Here is a 26267-nt window from a genome sequence, read left to right on the forward strand (position 1 = left end):
ACCCTGAGGTCCTCTGGTACTGGCCTTTTGATTGTCCCTAAAGTCAGGACACATACTCACGGAGAGGCAGCTTTTCAGTGGTATGGTCCTCGTCTGTGGAACAGCCTGCCGGAGGAGCTCAGGGCCGCAGAGAACGTACATGTTTTTAAGAACAGGCTCAAGACCCACCTTTTTAATTTAGCTTTTACTTAGCGTTTATTTATTTTTTATGCTTATTTATTCTATCCTGTTATTCTATTATTAATTTAGGATTTACCTAATATTTATTGATTTTATTCTTATTCATTCTTTAATCTTCTTACTCTATTTATATTTATATTGTATCCTGTTCTTATTTATTTTATCATTTTACCCTGCATACATCGTATTGCGTCATATCTCCAGTGTTTCCTCGGAGGGCGCTCTCTGCACCGGGGCTGTTATTGACCGTGGCTGCTGGGTCTCTGGGGTCCTCTCAGCCTGGCTGGGGGGCTCCTTTGCCTCCCTCCGGCTGTGTGCCCAGCCCGGAGCCTGCGGTCTGTGACCGGCTCCCGGTGCAGACGGCTCTCTGTTATAATGTTTCCTCACTTGGCTCATGCGAGCCCAGCCCAATTTTTTACTCTTTAAGTGTGCGCGTGTGTGTGTGGGTGGGGGGATATATGTGTATTGAGAGTGTGGGGAGTGAGTTGGAGGGTGGGGTGGGCTGCTTTTAACTATGTAAAGCACTTTGTGCTACATTTTTTCTGTATGAAAAGTGCTTTATAAATAAAGATTGATTGATTGATTGATTAATTCTGCCCATAATCGCTCAATTCTTTGATTTTTCACAGACCTGCCAATGATAACACTATGCCTGTTCAGTCCTTGCCTGTAAAGCATGAAACGGGCAACACCAGTGTTTTCTAGTCCATGATCACATCTCACGCTGGATGGCATTCCAAAGTTCTGAACACCAACCATGAACAGTGACAAAACACTTGATGCCCTGTTGTTATCTAAACACGCAAGGTAGATGATGGTTCTACTGAAACCATCCACACAGCCATGGAACACCATCCTCCATCTCACAAGTTTGTGGTTTCCATCTATATGCCTATAGAAAAACGAAATAAGTATAAGTTATGTATGGGGAAACTATGACATGGTCAAGGATATGCACACGTTTGAGTAAATAAAACAATGAGTTATTTTGCTTTAGATAATCCATTTCGCTATAGACTTAGAATCAGGACTGTTTTTCTGTTAGAATTTTCTCACCATAACTGATTGGGGAAAGGAACACTGTACAGTCGTCGACGTATTGCATTGCGTCTTCTGAGGGAACGTCCAAAGGGGTCAATTTCTTGTAGACTTTGTCTTACACGCCACCTTTGGATTTGTAACCCACGTGATCTCAAGCTGCCATGCACATATCGTTCACCTGCATTTGTGGTATACTGAAGAATTTCCCTAACAACCCTGTTCAGGTTTTCATCGGATAATGTTGCATAAGTCAGTGGCTCAATGCCAAGGTCCTCTCTGTGCCTGTACAGAGTACGGGAGCTAACCCCTAAGCATGTTGCAATGCTTTGCCAGTTCATTCCAAGAGATACTAAATGAGATATTTGCTCTCTTGAAATGCTGTATCGCGGTCGACCTTGAGAGCAAGTCATGAGAGGTGGAGGTAGCAAGACAAGTCTGTTCTCAGATGTAGTTCCTTGTCTGGTTTCATAAGCAGTCAGTAAAAAAATTAGCCATCCATTTAAGGACTGTAATGTATTCACTGCTTCTCTATTTCTTGTATCGTCAACAAATCTTGAGTGTATTTATGCAAGGGTAAAGGATAAACACTGGGATTGTATGTATATATAGGAGTACAAATATATATGTGTTGAAAGGTAAAGGGTATGTATATATATGTATGACTAGAAAGGGCTGCACCTGCAAGGAGAATAAATATATGTCAGCATAAAAATATGTAGCATTAAGAAAAATAGAATACATGTGTGTGAAAGGAAGATTAATGGATTTATGTGAGAGTGAATATACATGGATATGAAATAAGAATAAAGGTGTGCGAGATGACAATATATGTATGTGAGAGTGAAAATATATGTATGTATGTGAGAGTGACAATACATGTGCCTGAAAGAAGAATATATGTATGTGAGAGTGACAATACATGTGCCTGAAAGAAGAATATATGTATGTGAGAGTGAAAGTATATGTGTGTGAAAGAAGAAAATATATATGTGAGAGTGAAAGTATATGTGTGTGAAAGAAGAAAATATATATGTGAGAGTGAAAGTATATGTGTGTGAAAGAAGAAAATATGTATGTGAGAGTGAAAGTATAAATTTTGGCTTGTACGGCCCCTCATAAGTTTGCCTAAAGATTTTGGAAGTTGTGCGGGTAGTTTACCCACAGCCATTTCAATGACGTTTTCTAAAATGGCAAAAATGTTGACCTGCTTTGTTGCTGTGCCTGTCTTTAAGGCGACCATGTTGTTCAGCCTAACAAGAAACTGAATTATAAAGTTTCTTTCTTTAGTTTCTTGTGTCCTTTGCCCTGGACTGGGGATCTGTTCTTCAGAAGTTTCAGCAGGACTGGTCTGATTTTCCCAAACAACAGAACCCTTTATCCTTTTCTCCTTTACCTTATTGATCTCTGATATTAAAATTCTTGTGACATTTTCTGCAAATGTTGACTGACGAAATACAATCAAAAATCGTAGCAAGTCCTTGGAGTTGTACATCTTCTGCAGTCCATGGAAAACAGACTTAACCACCCTGTTTATAGATGTTGGCAGTTCTGCAGGTAATTTTCCTGCAGTTTTTTCTGTGACTGTTTTGATGAGTGAAAACATGTCGATGGGTTTTATGACTAATTTAGTTTTTGTTGTAATGGTGTTTGAAAGCTTTACAACAAACTGAACGATAAAGTTTTTTTCATCCATTTCTCGTCTCTCTGCCTGTGTACGGGTCATAAAGACGGATTTGAAGAGAAGTGTCTGCATCTCCTCTTCAGATATTTCTATGGGCCTGGTTTCCTGTGGACTGTCTGCTTTAAAGGAATCCATTTGAGTTTTTTTCTGTGCTGTTCTCTGATCCCGTTACTAGTGTCTGTAATAACTTTTGTTTCTAATGTCTCTGCAAAGCAAACCGTCGGTGTTGAATTGTGCTATATAAATAAACTTGCCTTGCCTCCGCGCCTATTTATGAGCTGGTAGGACCAGATCAAAGCTGAAAATGTATCACGTGACACCGACGTCTGCTCTGGAGTGTGATGTCACTGGAGAGGGTGTAGCGACTGTTTTTATGTGTTGTCATTAGCAACAAGGACGGTAAAACCATCGTGTACGCTTGTTTATTTCCCTTTCACAATAAAGCTCAAGATCCTGTTGAGACTTTTCAAAATAAACTGAATGACGTGAAAGAGTGTTTACGGATGAGTATGGGCTCAAATTGTGGTCATAAATATGTTGTACTTGTAAAAAAGATTTGTATGTGTAAAAAAGATTTGTGTGTGGACTTAGCCAAAAAGTACATGTGAAACTGGAACCGGCAACCTTCCGATTACAAGGCGAACTCCCAACTCTTGAACCACGACCGCCCCACAAATAAATATCAAAATATTTATGACCACAATTTGAGCCCATAGATGAGAGCAAAAAAGAGCCGCCAGGTGCTAAAAATAAACCTTAGACTCAAACGTTAGAACAGGCCTTTCCCCGCAGCACGCCGTTGAATAAATACTCACGAAGAAAACGGCGGCCGTTACAACTTATGTATTGTTTCATGCATCGGTTAAAACACTCAACTCCAGGTACACGATGCCCAGCTGAGTCGAGCTGCCCGAGATTCACAGAATTTACAGAAAATGTTACATTTTTGTGATTTCTATCGTTATCGGGGCTATCCGGTTGTTCAGTGATGACGCGACGAATCCTACTTCCGGGTCTAAAGTAGTCTGCGTTTAATATGGCTTTTGTGTTGTTAACATGTTTAATGTTATGTATTTTCTTCTATTTAATCTCAAAAAGCTCCTAAAACAGTCAGTGATCCCTGTTGACCTCCCTCGGCTTTTATTACCGCTAATCATTTATTTAAGCTCAGTTTTTAAAACCTTAGGATGTAACTACAGCCCAGCCCATGCAGCAGTATATGAATGACTAACCTCGTATTGTGGATGGATTATCTCAGTTGTTCTCCTGGCTGAAGTTTGGTCCTTTTACAGCATCCTGCCATGCGATTACATTTGTTCCTGACCACCGAGAACACTCACGTTAACTTTTATCGAGTGGAAAAAAAGTTAGCTTGTTTATATTATGCTAACATAGCTGTGTCGCTAGCGGTCACGTAGCACATCATTATATACCAGCTAGCCCAACTTCAGTAACCCTACAAACGTCACTGCTGTCTTCATTTATGCTGGAAGTGATAGCAGAGCTGTACGTTTTAATTTGTTTCCAAAACCCCGCAGTCAGGACATGCTATATTGTATTTAGATAGAAGCTAGCGAGCTAACCCCCTGCTAACTTCTAACTCCGTTAAATGTCATAAATTCCGTTTTCATGGATGCCTGGATGTTAAACTCAATTGTTACACCTGGTAGAGCAGAACGCTGATCATTTTATTAAAGATGAAAGACTTTAGACAGTTTTTCAACTCTCAGTAATGCTATAGTGATCGTTTGATATATGGACCTGCAGCGGAGTTTAGACCCAGACACGGCTAGTGACGTCAGACTGAACAACCGGATAGATGCTTATATTGGGATATGTTCGTGATGGGTCGTTCGCGAACGAAATGGCTCTTAGAGCCGATCTTTGACGTGAATGACGCGAGCCGGCTCCTTATTGCGGGCCGGCACGTGGGGTTTTTTTTTTTTTTCCTCTCACTCTCTCGCACTTTTTTCCACTTCACTCTGCACGGGAGCCTTGTGCTTTACGCTGGGCAGAGGGGGGAGGGGCGGTAGTTACACTCAGTAGCACAGGAACAGAGCCAGAGGGAAAGAGAGAGAAAGAGAGCCAGGGACAACAACGTCACATTAGAAAGGTATAGTAATCATTCACAACTATTTTCAGTTGCAGATGATAAAGGATTCAGAAAGTTTATTCATGCAGGCCCATATGACAGAGAATATGCATGTTCTTTTTGTTTTCATATTATAATTTATATTTAATTGTGTTGTGGTTTGCAGTGTTTTGTGTTGTTTTCACTTTAAATTTGTAAAAGGAAAAAGCTGAAAATTTAAATAGTTAAAAGTTGAAATGTGAATAGTTGATTTTTGTATTATATGATTTATTTATTACATTTTATGTGGAGTGAATAAATAAAAGTATATTTACAGTGGCCCCTAGAGACAAAGCACATACAAACTTCAAATCACGTACGAACTCTGAAGCATGTACAAACTTCAAATCACGTACGAACTCTGAAGCATGTACAAACTTCAAATCACGTACGAACTCTGAAGCATGTACAAACTCCAAAACACGTAAAAACACGTACAAACTCCGAAGCACATAAAAATTCCGAAGCACATAAAAACTCAAAACACGTACAAAAGACAACAGAAGTGCTCCAGGATGCTGGGCGCAGTGTTGAGCTTTTGTTATCTTGTGGCTACACAAGCCAGCAAGTACCAACGACCGGATTTGGTGTGTGGTAGTAACAGGTAAATGAACTTTCTTTTTAAATTATTTGAATATATATGAGTGCCTGTGTATAAATACACAAACAACACACATATGCTTTCAATTGTGTAATTTAAGTGATCTAGTAGCTCTGATTTGGAAGTTCAGTTCATGCTAGAAATGTGTTTTGGAGTTTGTACGTGTTTTGTCTCTAGGGGCCACCGCATATATTTTTATATAAACATATATAAATAAAACCACTTTTTTTTTTTACGTTAGTAATTCCTTTTGTGCATAATTTTATATTATTGTTAATAATAAATGAATTAAAGCAACAAAACAACCTGAAGAGCCGGTTCGGAGCCGAAAGAGCCGGCACTTTTTAGCGAGCCAAACCGAAAGAGCCGGATCTCTAAAAAGAGCCAGAAATCCCATCACTAGGATATGTGATTTTGGTCACATCGCACATCCCTACTCTGAGGTCATAGCAAATTAAAACAAATGAAATATTTCACTGGAGCTTTAGATCCCTCTCTGTCCACAACAGAGGAAAAACAAGGCACCAGTGAAGGATCACCCTGCTGTGCTCTGGTCATATTCAAGCTCTGATTAATGTCCTCAGGAATCATTTCAGGGACGTCACATGTGGAGATTTTTTACAGAATCAATGGGTGACACGAAAGAGTCGTCTTCATCAAGCATAGCCATAAACGACCCCAACAAATCCACAATCTCACCCATTTTACGAGCCTGAGCACGAGTAATTGCGCACGCAGGAAACATCTCTGAAGCAGTGGAGCCTGAGTCAGCAGCAAGGGCAGGAACATCAACAACTTCTGGCGGGGGAAAAACATGCCCACCAGCTAGATCATTACCAAGAATGAAGGAAACTCCTTCGATTGGTAATCGCTGGCACACGGCGACTTTAACGTAGCCCGACACTAACGGCGAATGCACGTGTACCATATGCAGAGGGGCTTTGGTGACACTCATTTTTATTCCCCACACTACTATGTTGGAACCACAGGATGTTTTTTCAGACAAAGGCAGCACAGATTCTAGTAAGAATGAGTGGTACGCACCCGTATCTCTAAGAACCGTGACTGGCACTTTATCATTTTCTTCACCCGTCAATGAAACAAAGCCGCATGACACAACTGCGGATCAATGTCAGTTTTCGGGTTTTGTTCAGCCTCCGCGTGCACCTTTGGCGAGCAAGCGGTTTTAATCAAACCCACGCCTGCGGGGAATTTAGTGCCCCTCGCTTCTTTTCTTTTTAATACTGGACACGCAGCAATCAAATGTCCTGAGTCGTGACAATAAAAACATTCTCGACCGTTTGATCTAGCAATGAACGCTGATACATTTTTACGCACTGCTCGTGGTGACTTTTTTCGTTCAGAGAAATTTTCCTGAAACGAATTCTGTGCACAGAACACACTTTTGTGCGTTAAAACAAACTCGTCAGCCAGGAGTGCCGCGTTAGTGAGAGACGACACCTTTTGTTCGTTTAAATAAGTCACGATGCCTTCCGGCAAACACTTTTTAAACTCCTCCAGCAAAATAAGAGTTTAACTCTTCCACGGTTTTAACTTTACATGAACAACACCATTTCTCAAACAACACATTCTTTTCTCGCGCAAACTCAACAAAAGTCTGGTTAGCAGTTTTATTAAGATTCCTAAATTTCTGCCGATATGCTTCAGGGACAAGTTCACACGCCTGCAGCACAGTTTTCTTAAGAGTTTCATAATCTAAACTCTGCTCAATAGACAGGCTTGAACACACTTCTTGGGCTTTTTCCACAAGCTTACATTGGAGTAAGAGGGACCAAAACTCTTTCGGCCACTACCTATAACTATAACTAAACTAAAACACAAGCGGTTCATTAAAAGACATGAGGTTTTTTTTTAAAAACTTTATTATTGCTCAGTAATAAGACAAAAGTATTTATTACCTGAGTACGAGATCCATAAAAATACACCATAGCCATGCATTAGTTTAGTTTGTTTATTTTTAGCAAATGCATTTTGCAATTTAGAATAAATCTGCATTCATGTGCAAAATGTAGCATTTCCCAATGAGATTGAGAACATGCAGTGCCCTCACAGAAAGGGCCAAACAATTTCAACAACAGTGAGAGGTTCTGAATCGAGGTGTTTTAAATTGTAAGGTAAAAACCTTACAAAATTAAAGCTCCAACCCAAACAATCCCCCACGAGCAAGCACTTGGCAACAGTGGGGAGGAAAAACTCCCTTTCAACAGGAAGAAACCTCCAGCAGAACCAGGCTCAGAGAGGGTCAGCCATCTGCCGCGACCTGTTTGGATGGGGCTGATGCGAGACAGAACCAACACTGTAGGATTTTAAAATTGTTGAAATCTTGTGAATTGTATATATCATAGTCGAAATCATAGCCTGATTTCGACTATGATTTTGTAGGGAAACAATGTTTTCAGAAATTTCCCAAAAGAACAACAGTTCCTAGTGGTGTTTGAAGAGGATTGTTCAGATGAATTGTTGTTATTCTCCTTAACAACAAAAACCTTAATCCTCTTCTCCTTCATCCTGTTCACTTCAGATATCAACATTCTTGCTACATTATCTTCAAAGTTTAACTGCCTGAATTCCATGGCAGTCTGTACCATCATTTTAGACTTATATGTCTTCTTTAGACTCTTATAAACGGCTCTAACAAGTTTGTCTAAAGATTTTGGAAGTTGTGCGGGTAGTTTACCCACAGCCATTTCAATGACGTTTTCTAAAATGGCAAAAATGTTGACCTGCTTTGTTGCTGTGCCTGTCTTTAAGGTGATCATGTTGTTCAGCCTAACAAGAAACTGAATTATAAAGTTTCTTTCTTTAGTTTCTTGTGTCCTTTGCCCTGGACTGGGGATCTGTTCTTCAGACGTTTCAGCAGGACTGGTTTGATTTTCCCAAACAACAGAACCCTTTATCCTTTTCTCCTTTACCTTATTGATCTCTGATATTAAAATTCTTGTGACATTTTCTTCAAATGTTGACTGACGAAATACAATCAAAAATTGTAGCAAGTCCTTGGAGTTGTACATCTTCTGCAGTCCATGGAAAACAGACTTAACCACCCTGTTTATAGATGTTGGCAGTTCTGCAGGTAATTTTCCTGCAGTTTTTTCTGTGACTGTTTTGATGAGTGAAAACATGTCGATGGGTTTTATGACTAATTTAGTTTTTGTTGTAATGGTGTTTGAAAGCTTTACAACAAACTGAACGATAAAGTTTTTTTCATCCATTTCTCGTCTCTTTGCCTGTGTACGGGTCATAAAGGCGGATTTGAAGAGAAGTGTCTGCATCTCCTCTTCAGATATTTCTATGGGCCTGGTTTCCTGTGGACAGTCTCCTTTAAAGGAATCCATTTGAGTTTTTTCTGTGCTGTTCTCTGATCCCGTTGCTAGTGTCTGTAATAACTTTTGTTTCTAATGTCTCTGCAAAGCAAACCCTCGGTGTTGAATTGTGCGATACAAATAAACTTGCCTTGCCTCCGCCCCTATTTATGAGCTGGTAGGACCAGATCAAAGCTGAAAATGTATCACGTGACACCGACGTCTGCTCTGGGGTGTGATGTCACTGGAGAGGGTGTAGCGACTGTTTTTAGGTGTTGTCGTTAGCAACAAGGACGGTAAAACCATCGTGTCTGCTTGTTTATTTCCCTTTCACAATAAAGCTCAAGATCCTGTTGAGACTTTTCAACAGTGGCGTGTCTAGAAAATTTTTGTTGGGGGGGCCAGGTAGGGGCACAGATTTGGAGAAGCGTGGCAGATGTAATTGGCAGATAATGTTAAAAACAATTCTACCAACCGTTAACCATAATTCAATAACCCTATAAACCTAATAACCGAATGCGCTTTTAACTCTTATTAGAATGAGATTTTAACCACTACGGTGCAAAGTTTTTAGATACTGCGTTGATAAAGTACAAGAGATACAATCAGTCAGTGTTTATTCAGTATTCAAGGACATCAATATTTGCATAGTATTTTTACTGACATGTAGTGCACATATGTTTTGGGCAAAAACATTTTTAACATACAATTGGCAAATTAGCCAATGTCAATGCAAAACCAATGCCTGTTAAAAAAAAGAAGATAATCTTCTCACAAACTGGTGTTTGATTTTGAAACAGGAAAAAAGTGGGGAAACAACTGAAAAGACTAACATTTGAATAAAACCTGAAAGCAAGTAAATACTTTATATGCTGCCTCATGGTAAACTTTGGTAATATTGATGTATAAAGAACAGCACTGGCTGATGATGAAATACAGTCAGCTGGCACGGTGACACTGCCAGTATTAACCTGCAGGGCTGGACTGGGACAAAAAATCGGGCATTTTGACTACAGACCGGCCCACCAGGTATTAAAGCCATAAACCCTTTGAATGAAAACAAATGTTGCTGTGACAGTGATGTACAGTCTTTTTGGTATATGTATGATTTCTATACATTTTACGTCAGATAAAAACTTTGTTCGCAAGATTCAGATAATTATTTAATAAAAGCTAAATATTTGAATTGGGAATAAAAAAGAAAAGTATTTCTTTGTGCCCCCCTCTCCCTGTTAATGCCCTACCTGGGCCCCTCGCAACACTTTGCTAGACCCGCCCCTGCACAGTTACCAGCTGTCAGCTACTTAGAAAAGGATCCTGGTGTTATTTGTCTCTCAGAAACAGTTCATAACTTCAACTCATTCATGTCACCTAAAAGGTAAAGCTGTTTCTCCATCACCTGTTCAGCTCTGATGATTCAGTAAGGACATCTCCTGGTTTCATCTTCATGTTTCCCTCTCACCAGATAACCAAACAGATATCATGACCACCAGCTTTACGGTTGATACTAGAAATTAATATTAAATAAATTCTAACAACAGCTGATCAAGCTTAAACATGCTGCTGTTGTTTAGCGCGACATCCGCTGGTTTCCTGTTTCTGGCGCAAAGTGGGCGATAAACAAACAAGAGAGATGATCAGCTGATCATTGATCAGTTTCATGATTGAAGTAGCAATAGAAGAGGCAGCTGTAAAGACAGAATAACTCCAGCTTTGTGTCTTTTTCCATCCTAGCTGAAGTACGGGACAAACTGTGTCTCTTCTCAGCTCAATACGAAACGCGTAATATTTTCTCTAAATGAGGGACCATTGCATTTTTTAAGGAGCTGTTGGCAACTCTACTAACTAAACTTATGAATAAAATAAAGTTCACTATCAGTAACATCATAGCAACCGAACAGCTGTATAAACTCATCATGCTAGCTCACGCAGTACGAGTTATTGTAACTGACTGTAAAAACTCAGCACAACGAAAATAAACTCCACCTAAACTTGGTTTATATCTGACCCAGATAGACTGCAGGTCATAACTTCTTACCTGAAGTTCAGTTCACCTGACACTCGGACCGGCAGCCGCCTCGGGTCTCTCCTCCTGCCTCACCTTCCCTCATCCACCTGTTGCCTCTGTGGAAGCTCCGCCATAGCCACCACCTCTCATTGTTCATGCCATTACAAAAAAAAAAAAAAAAAAGTCATCAGCCCACCATGCAAACGTCCAATGGCTAGTCCAGCTATGTTAACTTGTTAATCTTTCGCAGAAAAAATGTTTTCTGCGGTGCCGTCTTTCGTGCTTGGCTCTCCTACCTTTGCTAACATGATGCGCATAGTGCGGAAGCCGGTGCTGCATTCACTTACCCTCGGATATCTGAGCTTCACTGTGAAACCATAATCGTACATTTGATATTTCATTAAATTTTATTGTTTTAGCTTCGGGGTGGCACCTGGGGTGGCCAGTCTGGTTGGAGGGGTGGCCTGTGCCCCCCCAGGCCACCCCGCTGGACACACCACTGCTTTTCAAAATAAACTGAATGACGTGAAAGAGTGTTTACGGATGAGTATGGGCTCAAATTGTGGTCATAAATATGTTGTACTTGTAAAAAAGATTTGTATGTGTAAAAAAGATTTGTGTGTGGACTTAGCCAAGAAGTACATGTGAAACTCGAACAGGCAATCTTCCGATTACAAGGCGAACTCCCAACTCTTGAACCACGACCGCCCCACAAATAAATAACAAAATATTTATGACCACAATTTGAGCCCATAGATAAGAAGCAAAAAAGAGCCGCCAGGTGCTAAAAATAAACCTTAGACTCAAACGTTAGAACAGGCCTTTCCCCGCAGCACGCCGTTGAATAAATACTCACGAAGAAAACGGCAGCCGTTACAACTTATGTATCGTTTCATGCATTGGTTAAAACACTCACTCTATTTATAGAGTTGCTAATTGTTTTTCATTATTGCAGGCCAACCAGCCTATGCAATGGATGGCACAAATCCTGACTGGGTTCCAATGCTACATATGGGGCACTATGAAATCCCTGCTTCAAACTACACGCTACATAGCATACCACTATGCCAATCAGATTAGTTCTTCCATGTGAGGGTGAAGAGGTGACCCTTTTGGATAAGATAGTGAAGGTTTCTGCGTTTTGGTGAATGAGTGAGTGGTAGTAAAACCAGGGGAAAATGCTCTTGTTAAATACTCTTAAAAGTCTTGTGCTGTGTATGTACTTATAAGTTTTCAAAAGAGACAGGAAATTACAGAACGCTAATAGTGCGTGATATTATTTAAATGTTGTCATGATTTTATGTGAACATTTTGTCATTTGTAAACTATACATTGATTCTACATTGTAACTGATGTGATATTCTACAAAGTGGTTTTAATTAAAAGGCAAAAATAATTTTGTTTCTTTATTCAACTTTTTGAACAGTGTTACTTAGTAAGCACATATACAGTAAATGCAAATTATTTACATGGCAATGCGCTTCAGACACAAATGTAGACCCCCTAAATAAAACATTATGGGTTATTCAGAACAGAACTATGCTTGGAGAAATTCTTGCTTTTCAAGGGACTCAAAGCGCTTTACAATACCACTATTCATTCACTCTCACATTCACACACTGGTGGAGGCAGCTACAGTTGTAGCCACAGCTGCCCTGGGGCAGACTGACAGAAGCGAGGCTGCCCCTCTGGCCAACACCAGTAGGCGGTAGGGTAAAGTGTCTTGCCCAAGGACACAACGACCCGGACAGAGAGCCCACGGATCGAACCGGCGACCTTCCGGTTACAGATGCGATTCCCAACCCCCTGAGCCACAGTCGCGTTATTTATATTTCTTCATACATTTCTTCATACATTCTTATATTGTGCAGTGTTGGGTAAGTTAGTTTAAAATAGTAACTTAGTTACATTACTAGTTACTTCTCTCAAAAGTAACTCAGTTACTTCAAGTTACTCGTTACTTTCAAAGTAACTAGTTACTAGGGAAAGTAACTTTGGTTTTACTCAGAATTTTCTTGTTAATGTGTTGCTTCCATAACTTTGCCAGTCTTCTAGCTTGCTTACTTGCCACAAGTGCACTGTGCCACCTACCAATAGAAAGAAAAAGATAATGTGCATATTTCCACGAGAGAAATCCCACGCCTGGACCGTCATTGACTGCTGCCATGATTCTAGCCTACATCACAGCGTCATGTGTGCCTTTTACATCCAACACAAAATCTGCAGTCGTGGTGCTTTCGATTGTACTCAGAACTCGGAAATTCTGCCTTCTGAATAGGAAGATGTAGGCAACACCAGACTGCAGATGAGCTGCATACAGGGCTGGACTGGGACAAAAAATTGGCCCGGGTATTTTAACTAGAGACTGGCCCACCATTATAGGAAAAATCATAAAGCCTTTGAATGAAAACAAACGCTGTTGTTATAGTGATGTACACTGTTTTGATGGTATATATGCATCAATCTATCAATCGTTTGTTGTAAGATTCAGATAATTATTTTTTAAAAGCTAGACATTTTAAATGAGAATAAGAAAGAAAAGTATTTCTTTGTGCCCACCTCTCCCTGTTAATGCCCTACCTGGCCCACCTGGCAACACTTTGCTAGACCCGCCCCTGCACAGTTACCAGCTGTCAGCTACCTAAAAAAGGATCCTGGGGTTATTTGTCTCTCAGAAACAGTTCATAACTTCCCTTCAACTCATTCATGTCACCTAAAAGGTTAACCTGTTTCTCCATCACCTGTTCAGCTCTGATGATCCAGTAAGGACATCTCCTGGTTTCATCTTCATGTTTCCCTCTCACCAGATAACCAAACCATATCATGACCAGCAGCTTTTTTGCAGCTGTGGCTCCAGCAAACATCAGCTGATACTAGAAATTAATATTAAATAAATTCTAACAATAGCTGATCAAGCTTAAACGTGCTGCTGTTGTTTAGCGCAACATCCGCTGGTTTCCTCTTTCGGCGCAAAGTGAGCGATAAACTCCGTGATAGCCACCACACGAAGTAACGAGTAACGACCCTATCTAAATCCCAGTAACAAGTAATGCGTTCCTAGTTTTGGCATAATAACTAGTTACCGTGCTCGTTACCACAATAATAACGTAGTTACTGTAACGCGTTACTTAATAACGCGTTAGTCCCAACACTGATATTGTGTATTTTGTTGTATAGTTATTTTATTTTCAACTTTAATTTATATATTTTATCTTATTCTTTCCCAGTTTAATTTACCCTTCATTCTAATTTGTGTTGTACAGTTATTTCCTTTTTAACCTTAATTTATATTTTATTCCTTCCTAGTTAAATTTACCCTTTTTAATTTTTCATATTTATTTCCTATCTTATTCATAGCCTTTTCCTTTTTTGTTTTCCTTAGGTCACGAGCAGTTGTCCAAGCATTTCACTACATATCGTACTGTGTATGACTGTGTACGTGACAAATAAAATTTGAATTTGAATTTGATTTGAATTTAGCAGGTGGAATTTTTCTTTTCTGAGGATGGCTTCTTTTACCTGTCACTACAGATGGTCTGTTTGTGTTTTGATTGAGAGCCTTTTTCGGGGCAGCTGAAGAGAAGTCTGTCTTATGGCCAACCTCTGACTGTATCATGGTCATATTGCCCAGCAAAACCCAGTATGCGTATGCAGGTTCATCTGTAACCGTCCTTGTGCCACGGATCAACACTGTTGCTTCTACATTAAACAGAAGAGGGGTGACATGGCTGCAGGCATCCGCGACTCCGGGCACACAGGTGCAGTGGGCGGTTTCAACCTTCCCTGTGATGCTCACAATGACCCATGCCTGCAATGCTGGTTCATTCAGTGCCGTGCACCTGAAACACACACAAAGTTAATTTAAAGACAATACATGTAATTTTAAAAAAATCTTTTTATGTATTTGTTAAGAAATATATTCTAAAACACTTCTTCAGTAAAGACTCAGAGAAGAGAAACACACAGAACTTCTTGCTAGCAAGGGCAGCCTCCAGACTGAGAGACTCGCGCTGAGAAACTGCCCCGGTCTTTTATTTATACTTCAGTGGGTGCTTGTGTGTGTGTGTGTGTGTGTGTGTGTGTGTGTGTGTGTGTGTGTGTGTGTGTGTGTGTGTGTGTGTGTGTGTGTGTGGGGTCAGAGTGTGACCCCATAAAGACTTCCCTAAACCTGCTGGTCTCGAAGTCCAGCAGTTCATCAAACCAAAAGGCACTTAGACTAAAACAGATATAGCTACGTTAATCCTACCGTAAAACAATAAGACAAGGTACGACCTCTCCCATGCTCCTAGGATGTGGGGGTGAACACCCTAGAATGTTACAGACCTCCTAGGATGAGACATTCTTTCAATATGCCACCAACCATATACTTCTACACACAAATAATTACATGCAGCATTCTACCATATGCAAACTTATATCATTAAAAGATTATACTGACTACTAAGTACAATTTTCCTATTAACAGTATCCATCTATAGAATGTTGCATGTTATATTCTAAATCTGCCTGTTTTGTTTTTGTTTTTTTAATCTGCCAGCAAAAAATGAACCTAAATTATGTAATGCAAGGATGTAATCACTTTCAAGAGGGAGAAAGCATAAAGTTCGACTTTAAGTGACAAATATGAATCACTTAATATGATAAGGAGATTCTGCAGGTCATTAATCAATGTATAAAACAAAAAAAGAATGTATTTTAGTGACACAGGACATAAACACGGAAGCAAGATGTATAATTAGGATTATTTATAATAAATATGAATTAATGATTGCAATTTCTTTAACCATAGAGAATGACTAAATGCTTCAGGACAATGTCACATCAATGCACTGAACTCACTATGTTATCCATCTAACAGAGCCTCCACATGTTCTCACTGTAATTTCCCCCTCATTAATGAATTGATGCTTGCACTAATCTGAAAATACGGGGGAAATTAAATGCATTTTACTTGCAGTACTCAAGCTGACTTACCTTTGTTTGAATGACGGCGTATTGACTAAATCCTCCTTCTCTGGTGCTGTTTTGTAGCAGTGTATACACCTGAGACTGTCACCTGTCTGTCTGTCCTGCACTTTCTCTCTGTTTCTTTCTCTCTGATTGTGGAATAAAAGTATGAACATGTATTTATAAGTTACACTTGTGTTTGAATCCTGCAGCTTATCACACATTTGATTTCCATGTGTGACAACAGCAAGTGTCCCGAGTGAGGACAGACTGAGGGACCCACTGCTGCACATCATCTGTGAGGCTTTGCACCCCTGATGATCCACCAGGACAAACTCAGCAGTGTGTGAGGAAGAGGAGGAGGAAGAGCCCGCAGCAGCTGACAGATGAAGAGAATAGACAGACTGTTCCCTGTTTGTGAAGGACTGCTAGAAAAGTTTAAACTAACTGTCTGTCCTGAATCAATCTTATTAGATAATGTTCCCATAATTTTATCATTCAAGTGTTTTCAGTGTGGGAGAAAGTACTCAGGGCTCTGAATTGGGATACAGCCTGCTTGCTTTGATTCGTGGCCTGCCATGTACAGATCATTAAAAAAGCTGATGTATAAAATCACATATAAAAGCAAGTGGAAACCTACAACAGCGCAAGTTATTAGTAAGTTACTACATCTTTCTTCAAAAATAGATAAACAGACCAAATTTATTCTCCACATGAGATGGTATTATAGTCCGTGTGCAGATGGGTGACTGCACTCCAGAGGAGATCCTACCTTTTATACAAACTGCTGTATACATTCTTTATTGTGCTGGTCTGTAAAATCTATATAAAACACAAACCTGACTTCAGTCTTTCTTTCCCTGCTTTGTCTCAGTCTGGCGTGAACAAGCAGATGCAATCAAGTTTTAATTCACTGCACAGTCTCAGTGTTTCTGGCCACCATCCATTAAGCTGTGCTTGCATGAAGCTCACCATGTTTATTAACCGAGGCGATTGATTGAGAGATCATTTATTTCAAGCATATACGTACATACATACAAAATAGAGCATATATACGAAAAGGAAAATACTGTCCTGTAGTACAACCAGTGTTCAAAAAGCAGTGGGAAGAAGTAACACACGTGTTACCACCGCCTTCACATATTTATAGCTCAGTCATGTAATTGTGCAGCTGCTTCCAAATGTTGTATAACCATGAGAATTTATTACATTGGACTGCATGAAAACCATACCTTTATACATTGATTTAAATTTCTGAATATATTTGTCTTGTCAATTAATTTTAAATTTAAATGTAAAAATTCTTTTCAATAAAGACACTAATGTGTTTGTCTTATAGAGGTTTAAGTTGCAGAGAAATGCCGTTACTGTTTGTTCAACTATTGCAGGACAACCACTGTTTAAGTGAAAAGATAAATGTTATGACATTAAATTTTAATGCACATGTGGTAAAACATATTTTTGTTGTAAATCTACACCAACTACCGAGTGAAAGGGTTTTCTGTACTCATTCATGTGCTTTCTATTATTTTATGCATCGCCTTTCTATGGCCACATAAGCCTCTAATTTTGGAGATTTTTAATCCAAGTTTTTACCCATTATAATTATTTAATTACCCTTTTCAGTAAATGAATCATTTAAAGTCCAGTTTGTTTCTCAGTTTCGTGTATCTGGTTTAGTCACACATGTGGAAATGTTCTTGCGTCTCTCATTATTTTTGTAATAATCAGGAAGTGCAGATTGCTGTCACCATTTCCTCTGTCTGATGTGAATCTGCAGTTTATCACCGGAAGGTTTCTCTCGCTGTTTGAGCTGTTTTTTTCTTTTTAAGTAAAAGGACACATACATTACACAATTTGATGACCACAGTTGAGTCCATGTTGATTTTTAAATGCACCTCATGTTGTTTGAAGATTGAAGGATTCCAGCGATTACTATTTTCATTGTTGACAGTTAGTTTCCTGATCAGTTGAGCTTTGTTTTGTGTTTAACTTAATAAACAATGACAAAAAAATGCTCGGAACCAAAGCCTCTGTAATGTTCTCCAGCCGTCTAAAACCCAAAAATATTCCCTTTGCTGTAATCTGTGGAAAATCACATATCTGACAAACTATCAAATGTTCTGTTCATCAGAACAGCTGATTTAATTTCTGTTAATTACCATGTATTATTAGACTAATCAGCATCTCTAACACAAATATGATGTTCCTTAGAAACAGGAATGATGGTTACTGTATCGGTTGTCGGAGAATGTAACTTTCCCTTATGTTCTTTGATGGAGTCTCTGTGGTCAGGTATCTTAGTATAACCCTGAATTGTTGAGCCATCTGGGTTTGGTATGCCGGCGGATATCACCCCATATGCCTTTCCATCTTCACAGACTAATGGACCACCAGCGTCTCCCTGGAAGTATTCAGTATTTACACAGTATTTAGTGATTGCTTTGGAAGAGAATTTCCGTTGTTGACCAAAGTTTTTTTCTCGATGTTAGTGTACAAAAATACACTTACCTGACCAGGTTCTCTCTCACCCTCAGAGCAGTACATGTTTGTGTTAGCACACAGCTCATTGTCAGTCAGGGTCACATTTACTTCCAGGAGTTTGACAGACATATATTTGCTGTTTTCTGTGCTTCCCCAACCAGAAATGACACATGCTTTTGGCAGAGATCCATCATCACGGTCAGCAAGAGCGATGGGTTTCACTTTGTCGTTCAACTTTGCCTTGGTGCTCAACTTAAGGAAGAGAGAGAGAAAACCCTTTAAAAGATATTAGCACTGTTAACTACAGTCTGTTTTAGTGCTGTATTCAGTTGGGCTCAATTTCAGTAAATCGAAGAGGGAAAAAAGTAAAATAAAAATCAGTATGTACAGGATTTCAGTACAACTTGAATGAACAGAGCAACAGCCAAAAAAAAAGAGAAAAAAATTTGGAGATTCTGAAAAAAAGACTAAATTAGAGCAATATGGTGAACTTCAAAAGTACAATCATATTTGTTATATATATACATACCTTAAGAAGCATCATATCATTTTTAATATTAACTGGATCGTAGCCTTTCATTGGAAATGCATTTCTCCCAGGCACATTAACATGCTGTACACCATTCTGATCATGATAATTATGAAGTCCCAGAAAAACTTTGTAGGACCTAAAAAAAAAAAAAAAAAAGTGTATTATTTGTTTGATAAAAATAATGAGTTTTTGGTCTTGTGTTCACAAGATAAAATATTTTTGGGTCATTTTATCTAATAACCATGAAGCTGCATAAAAACAGATTTCCTCCTCTCAATATGTGACTTGACTTTAATCTTGAGATTACAGATTCCACAGGAGGCCCCTAAACACTAAACAGGTAAAAAAAAACAAAAAACATAACAGTGTGTTAAACTCACTCGGCTTGGCAGTGTGTAGCAGTCATCACAAAATCCTCATTGAGAAGGAAGCCAGCACAGTGTCCTATATGACCAGCAGCGCTGTTCATCTGCAAAAGCACCATGTAAGGTCTGCTGTGAGGCACAGCCTCGTGACCTCCAATGATCGCATGGCCTGAGACAAAAGTGAAATAAAGTATATACATACAAAATCAAATGTGTGCGTAAAATATGTAAAGATCTTTACCTTGTTGATGAAAGCTCAGTACCAGTGTCAGTAATGTCAGTTTATAGTAAATAATCATGGTGCGATCACAGTCGAGAGTTCAGCTGAGATACTGAAGAGAAATAATAATCTCTGATCATTTTCACCCTGAAATGTTTCCTATATATTTGTGCTATTTGCATACGCATGCTCAGTGATGTGGCTTTGAACCACATTCTTAAGGAAGGTAAATATCGCCTTACTATTTTACATGAAAAATGTCTAAAAATATGATCCTGTGAACTCATTAACGTCACTCCTAAGTCCATTGAGTTTGCACCAAATTGTTTTTATGGTAAATTAAATTTCATTTTAAACAATAAAATGTTAAAATGAATTTAAATTCCGTTTAAATTCCAGGATTCAATAAAGCATCACCATCTGACAAATTAAAGCTTTAATTAATTTTGATAATATTTTGACTCTTGCGGGATTCCAACTAATGTGTGCTGTCATGAGCACCTTTCTCTATAGCGACCAGAAAAACAGTTTACATGTAAAAACAAAGAGAGTAAATCACACCTCATAAACAAGTACAAAGAAATTCAGGAAGATCTTGATGCACGTGACAGGACCGAACTGAACTGGAAACAGACAAACAGAATCAAAAATGACAAAGACGATGAACTGGAGGAAACTCAGGACTTAAATACTCAGGATGATGATGATGATTATAAACAAAGGTCAGGAGAAAAAAGGAGAGCCTGTATTAAGCTTCAAGCCCACAAAAGGCCAGAACATCTAATAATAACAATTAATGGAAATAATGTGTCCCTCTCAGTGACTGTGAGGACTGCTGCTGGCTGAATGACTGTGATTGTTTACACCTGTGTTTGCCGAGTGTCTCGGACAATTTGCGGTTTGATTGTTATTTATACTCATTTTAGGGTTTTTATTACTGTATTCTTCTTTTTTTATTTTTTATTTTTATTTTTTTTACTGATTATTACACTACAGAATACAATAATCAATCAAGAATATTTTGTTTCAGCCTGTGTGTTTCTGTAGATACTTTGAGAAATCACAATGAAATCTTCTTGAATTTTAAATCTTCAATAAGGCAGAGACAGCAATAAGACTGAGAATTGCAAATACAGGAGAGAGAGAGTCGACATTACCGCTGACGGCCAACAGAGAAGAGAGCGTGCAGTAATGCAGAGAGTAGGCAAAGGACAGGAGAAAGAAGGGAAAACCTGTGTCAAGGATCAATGTAGTTTGCAGAGGTCAGAAAAGAAAAAAGCGAGAACCTCTATGCCTTTACTTTTTCACTTTTACTTAAATAAAGTATAATAAGTACTTCTACTTTTACTGTAGTATTTTTTAACACTAGTATCTGTACTTTTTCTTAAGTACAGAATGTCTGTACATGTTAACTCGCCCAGTGTCTGTCTTCAACATTCCTGTGGTGTAGAGAGATAACTTAGATAACTTATGGTGCTCAGCTCAGCCAACGTATTGACAGTTAACCACGTCACACAGTGAACAAGCCTTTTAATCATTTTGTTGTTATTATATTGAAATCTTTACTAAAAGCAACAAACTCAGCTGATTTCAGAATGCTTATGTCAATGTAGAAAAAACAATGAGACTTAGCATTTTTAGCAGATACAGTTTTGACTTGCTATACTGCCACGAAGAGAGCATGGGAACCTTTTGATTAGAGTGCACCCAGCTGCTGCTGACTACGATAAACCCTCGACCTCTGATATAATTTCTCTTTGTGGTTCCTTATCTTCTCTTGCATGTCACTACAGGGAGTGCAGAATTATTAGGCAAGTTGTATTTTTGAGGAATAACTTTATTATTGAACAACAACCATGTTGTCAATGAATCCAAAAAACTCATTAATATCAAAGCTGAATGTTTTTGGAAGTAGTTTTTAGTTTGTTTTTAGTTTTAGCTATTTTAGGGGGATATCTGTGTGTGCAGGTGACTATTACTGTGCATAATTATTAGGCAACTTAACAAAAAACAAATATATACCCATTTCAATTATTTATTTTTACCAGTGAAACCAATATAACATCTCCACATTCACAAATATACATTTCTGACATTCAAAAACAAAACAAAAACAAATCAGCGACCAATATAGCCACCTTTCTTTGCAAGGACACTCAAAAGCCTGCCATCCATGGATTCTGTCAGTGTTTTGATCTGTTCACCATCAACATTGCGTGCAGCAGCAACCACAGCCTCCCAGACACTGTTCAGAGAGGTGTACTGTTTTCCCTCCTTGTAAATCTCACATTTGATGATGGACCACAGGTTCTCAATGGGGTTCAGATCAGGTGAACAAGGAGGCCATGTCATTAGTTTTTCTTCTTTTATACCCTTTCTTGCCAGCCACGCTGTGGAGTACTTGGACGCGTGTGATGGAGCATTGTCCTGCATGAAAATCATGTTTTTCTTGAAGGATGCAGACTTCTTCCTGTACCACTGCTTGAAGAAGGTGTCTTCCAGAAACTGGCAGTAGGACTGGGAGTTGAGCTTGACTCCATCCTCAACCCGAAAAGGCCCCACAAGCTCATCTTTGATGATACCAGCCCAAACCAGTACTCCACCTCCACCTTGCTGGCGTCTGAGTCGGACTGGAGCTCTCTGCCCTTTACCAATCCAGCCACGGGCCCATCCATCTGGCCCATCAAGACTCACTCTCATTTCATCAGTCCATAAAACCTTAGAAAAATCAGTCTTGAGATATTTCTTGGCCCAGTCTTGACGTTTCAGCTTGTGTGTCTTGTTCAGTGGTGGTCGTCTTTCAGCCTTTCTTACCTTGGCCATGTCTCTGAGTATTGCACACCTTGTGCTTTTGGGCACTCCAGTGATGTTGCAGCTCTGAAATATGGCCAAACTGGTGGCAAGTGGCATCTTGGCAGCTGCACGCTTGACTTTTCTCAGTTCATGGGCAGTTATTTGGCGCCTTGGTTTTTCCACATGCTTCTTGCGACCCTGTTGACTATTTTGAATGAAACGCTTGATTGTTCGATGATCACGCTTCAGAAGCTTTGCAATTTTGAGACTGCTGCATCCCTCTGCAAGATATCTCACTATTTTTGACTTTTCTGAGCCTGTCAAGTCCTTCTTTTGACCCATTTTGCCAAAGGAAAGGACGTTGCCTAATAATTATGCACACCTGATATAGGGTGTTGATGTCATTAGACCACACCCCTTCTCATTACAGAGATGCACATCACCTAATATGCTTAATTGGTAGTAGGCTTTTGAGCCTATACAGCTTGGAGTAAGACAAGATGCATGAAGAGGATGATGTGGACAAAATACTCATTTGCCTAATAATTCTGCACTCCCTGTAGTGTACTCGAGCCAGCTTCAGTGAAGCACCTCTGCAAACATCCCTGCACTGAAGAGCATAACACCAGGAAGCCTTTGTTACACTGATCCACTGTTTATCACAGCAGTTTTACAGAAAACCATGTCTTCTGTAGATATTTGTAAAAATATTACATTCCCACTAAACACTGGACATCGGGTAGACGTGCAGATCATGTCTGTCTTGAGTCTGTTGGTCTTAAAACTTGAAATTTGGACTGGGTAATATTTTTGGACGTCATGTGGACATCTATGACAGGTGCAGGAAATGTACATAATTAATACATTTGTTTATTTACAAATATTAAGCTTGTTGTTATCAATATGATATATATGAATACAGATATTTATAAACAAACCTGATTTATTATGTGTTAGCCTGCTGAGCACTCTGCACACCTCCACACATAACTGTTTCTGTCCTCCACCCTCTGGAAACACAGGACTACAGAGCCTCTAGAAGCAGTATAAAATCAACATCTATAATGAGTTGGAGTTTGACTCTGAAAAGACGTGAACAATGACCATATTTGGACTATAAATAGCCCGTGCATGGAGGCCCTAATGATGTCAACACTAGAAGTTTAATAGGCGATGAAATAAAGATGTCATATTGACGTCTATGTCGGCTCATGGTTGGATGTCCAGAATTGGTTAGGGCCTTTGTCTGAGCACAAAAAGAAGTGCTCATTAGTCCATCTGGAGTCATAATTGTCAGCCTGTACAGAATTTCCATAACCTGTATGGACTTTTTCATCGATTTGTATTACTTTTGGATTATTATAAATTTTTGGGGGCTCTGTGTGTGTGTGTGTGTGTGTGTGTGTGTGTGTGTGTGTGTGTGTGTGTGTGTGTGTGTGTGTGTGTGTGTGTGTGTGTGTGAATCTGAGTCGCAACAGAGATGATCAGAAATGACAGAGTCAGATTGTGCAAAGTACGTGACTGAAGCAAGGAATTTATTTATATCGCACTTTCAGAGCAACTCCCAGCTGAAGACAAAGTGCTGTACACTTGACCTGCCAAAAATGATACATTGAATAAGTAAAAAAAATTAATACAAAAATAGAAATACTTCAGTATTACTGTAGTAATACAAGCAGTACAAATGTAAGAATGCAAAGTTATCCGTGGCTTATTGCTGAGTTTTCTTTTTTTAATGGTGTGCTATAAAAAAGTGAACATTTTCCATTATTCTTTAGACTCTGTTCAATTTAAATTGAAAAAGTAAATACAAACAGTCACAAAGAAGTCATTATACAAATGATTCTAATTAATGCTGAACAGAGAAATGTATAAACAGGTACGAAAGTTTTATTTTTAGACAATATGAGATAAAACAACATTAGAGGATCTTATTTTCTCATTAGATTGAAGAATCTCTTTAAAACATATGAAGACGGAACAATAATGACATAAAATATTAAATTCACTGAACAAAATTCAGATTTCAGACGTCTGCAGATATGAAATCAGTTGTAAAGCCCCAGAACTATCCAAAAAAGTAATGCAGCAAGAGATTATTAATTTAATTGTTAGTAAACCTGAGAATCAATGCTTTATTTTAGATTATAGATTTTTTCTTAATTTTGCATTAAGACGTGGTACTTCTTAGATTGTTCTCATTTCTGCAACTTCCACATTAACTGACTAATCAGCAGGTCTAATACAAACATGATGCTGTGTTTCAGTGGATTCAGGAATTTTAGTGAATCTAATGATGTCTGGGCCACCTGAGTGTGGAGTAACTGCACTGGATATCACACCGTATGCCTTTCCATCTTCACAGACCAATGGACCACCAGCATCTCCCTGGAAGTAAATATTCAGCATGTGAAGCAGTGATGCTTCAAAAGTGAGTTAACTGAACGAAGTCAGTTCACTTTATTTTATAAAGATGTACATACCACACTTGGACCAGTGTCTCCCTGAGAGCAGTAGAAGTTTTCCATGGTGCACTCCTTATTGTCAACCAGTGTTATGCTAGTTTCCATGAGTGTGGGAGACAAATATTTATTATTCCTGTCTGTTCGTCCCCAGCCAGAGAGTATACATGATTTTGGCAAAGTACCATCATCATGACTCGCCAGAGGAATAGGCTTCACATTCTCACTGAACTTTGCCTTGGAGCTCAACTGGAGGAAAAAACAAACAAATAAAATAAAATTAAAAATGTAAACTGAACTTTTTTTTTCAAACTCGAATTCAAGGGAGCATTTAAAAATAATAATGTGGGACTCAATATTTTCATTATATTGTACTTTCTGTGCAGGGATACTCTTACCTTCAGAAGCATTACATCATTTTTTAAAGAGGTTTGGTTGAAGTTTTTATGTGGAAATGGTTGTTCCGCAGATATGCGCTGTATTTCGCTATTACTATTCACATTGTGAACTCCTAGTAAGGCAGTGTAAGACCTGAAATGACACAAAATTATGCCAAAAAAATCATCTAAGAATACAATGATTAGTGTTTCTGTGAGAATGTAGAACTCGTGCACCTACAGAGACTATTTATTCATGTATTTAAACTTTCAGTGCATCAGTCTAAAAAAACATCATACAAAAATATGAAGTTACTTAAACTCACTCGGCTTGGCAGTGTGCAGCAGTCATCACAAAATCCTCATTGAGAAGGAAGCCAGCACAGTGGGCTCTTTGACCACCTGCGCTGTTCATCTGCAAAAGCACCATGTAAGGTCTGCTGTGAGGCACAGCCTCGTGACCTCCAATGATCGCATGGCCTGAGACAAAAGTGAAATAAAGTATATACATACAAAATCAAATGTGTGCGTAAAATATGTAAAGATCTTTACCTTGTTGATGAAAGCTCAGTACCAGTGTCAGTAATGTCAGTTTATAGTAAATAATCATGGTGCGATTACAGTCGAGAGTTCAGCTGAGATACTGAAGAGAAATAATAATCTCTGATCATTTTCACCCTGAAATGTTTCCTATATATTTGTGCTATTTGCATACGCATGCTCAGTGATGTGGCTTTGAACCACATTCTTAAGGAAGGTAAATATCGCCTTACTATTTTACATGAAAAATGTCTAAAAATATGATCCTGTGAACTCATTAACGTCACTCCTAAGTCCATTGAGTTTGCACCAAATTGTTTTTATGGTAAATTAAATTTCATTTTAAACAATAAAATGTTAAAATGAATTTAAATTCAGTTTAAATTCCAGGATTCAATAAAGCATCACCATCTGACAAATTCAAGCTTTAATTAATTTTGATAATATTTTGACTCTTGCGGGATTCCAACTAACGTGTGCTGTCATGAGCACCTTTCTCTATAGCGACCAGAAAAACAGTTTACATGTAAAAACAAACTGAGAGTAAATCACACCTCATAAACAAGTACAAAGAAATTCAGG

General features: G+C 38.8%; 2 protein-coding genes across 2 annotated transcripts; both read right to left on the bottom strand.

Annotated features, from left to right (window-relative positions):
• Positions 1-17679: 17679 nt before the first annotated feature.
• Positions 17680-19592, bottom strand: LOC146641334 (granzyme B-like). Its single transcript, XM_085398720.1, has 5 exons — positions 19535-19592; positions 19309-19462; positions 18926-19064; positions 18424-18648; positions 17680-18316 (listed from the first exon to the last, which is right to left on the bottom strand). Exons 1-5 carry the CDS (start codon positions 19590-19592, stop codon positions 18089-18091), a joined length of 804 nt encoding a protein of 267 aa, XP_085254846.1. The 3' UTR covers positions 17680-18088.
• Positions 19593-20068: 476 nt separating this feature from the next.
• On the bottom strand, positions 20069-25755 carry LOC146641335 (granzyme G-like). The gene is made up of 7 exons (XM_085398129.1): positions 25698-25755; positions 25472-25625; positions 25167-25299; positions 24790-25017; positions 24577-24694; positions 22898-22966; positions 20069-20136 (listed from the first exon to the last, which is right to left on the bottom strand). Exons 1-7 carry the CDS (start codon positions 25753-25755, stop codon positions 20069-20071), a joined length of 828 nt encoding a protein of 275 aa, XP_085254255.1.
• Positions 25756-26267: the final 512 nt, after the last annotated feature.

Source organism: Rhamphochromis longiceps, linkage group LG23, assembly GCF_057381845.1.
Source record: "Rhamphochromis longiceps isolate RC_006_pf linkage group LG23, R_longiceps_female_GT1.1, whole genome shotgun sequence".
In the NCBI taxonomy this organism is placed as follows: Eukaryota; Metazoa; Chordata; class Actinopteri; order Cichliformes; family Cichlidae; genus Rhamphochromis; species Rhamphochromis longiceps.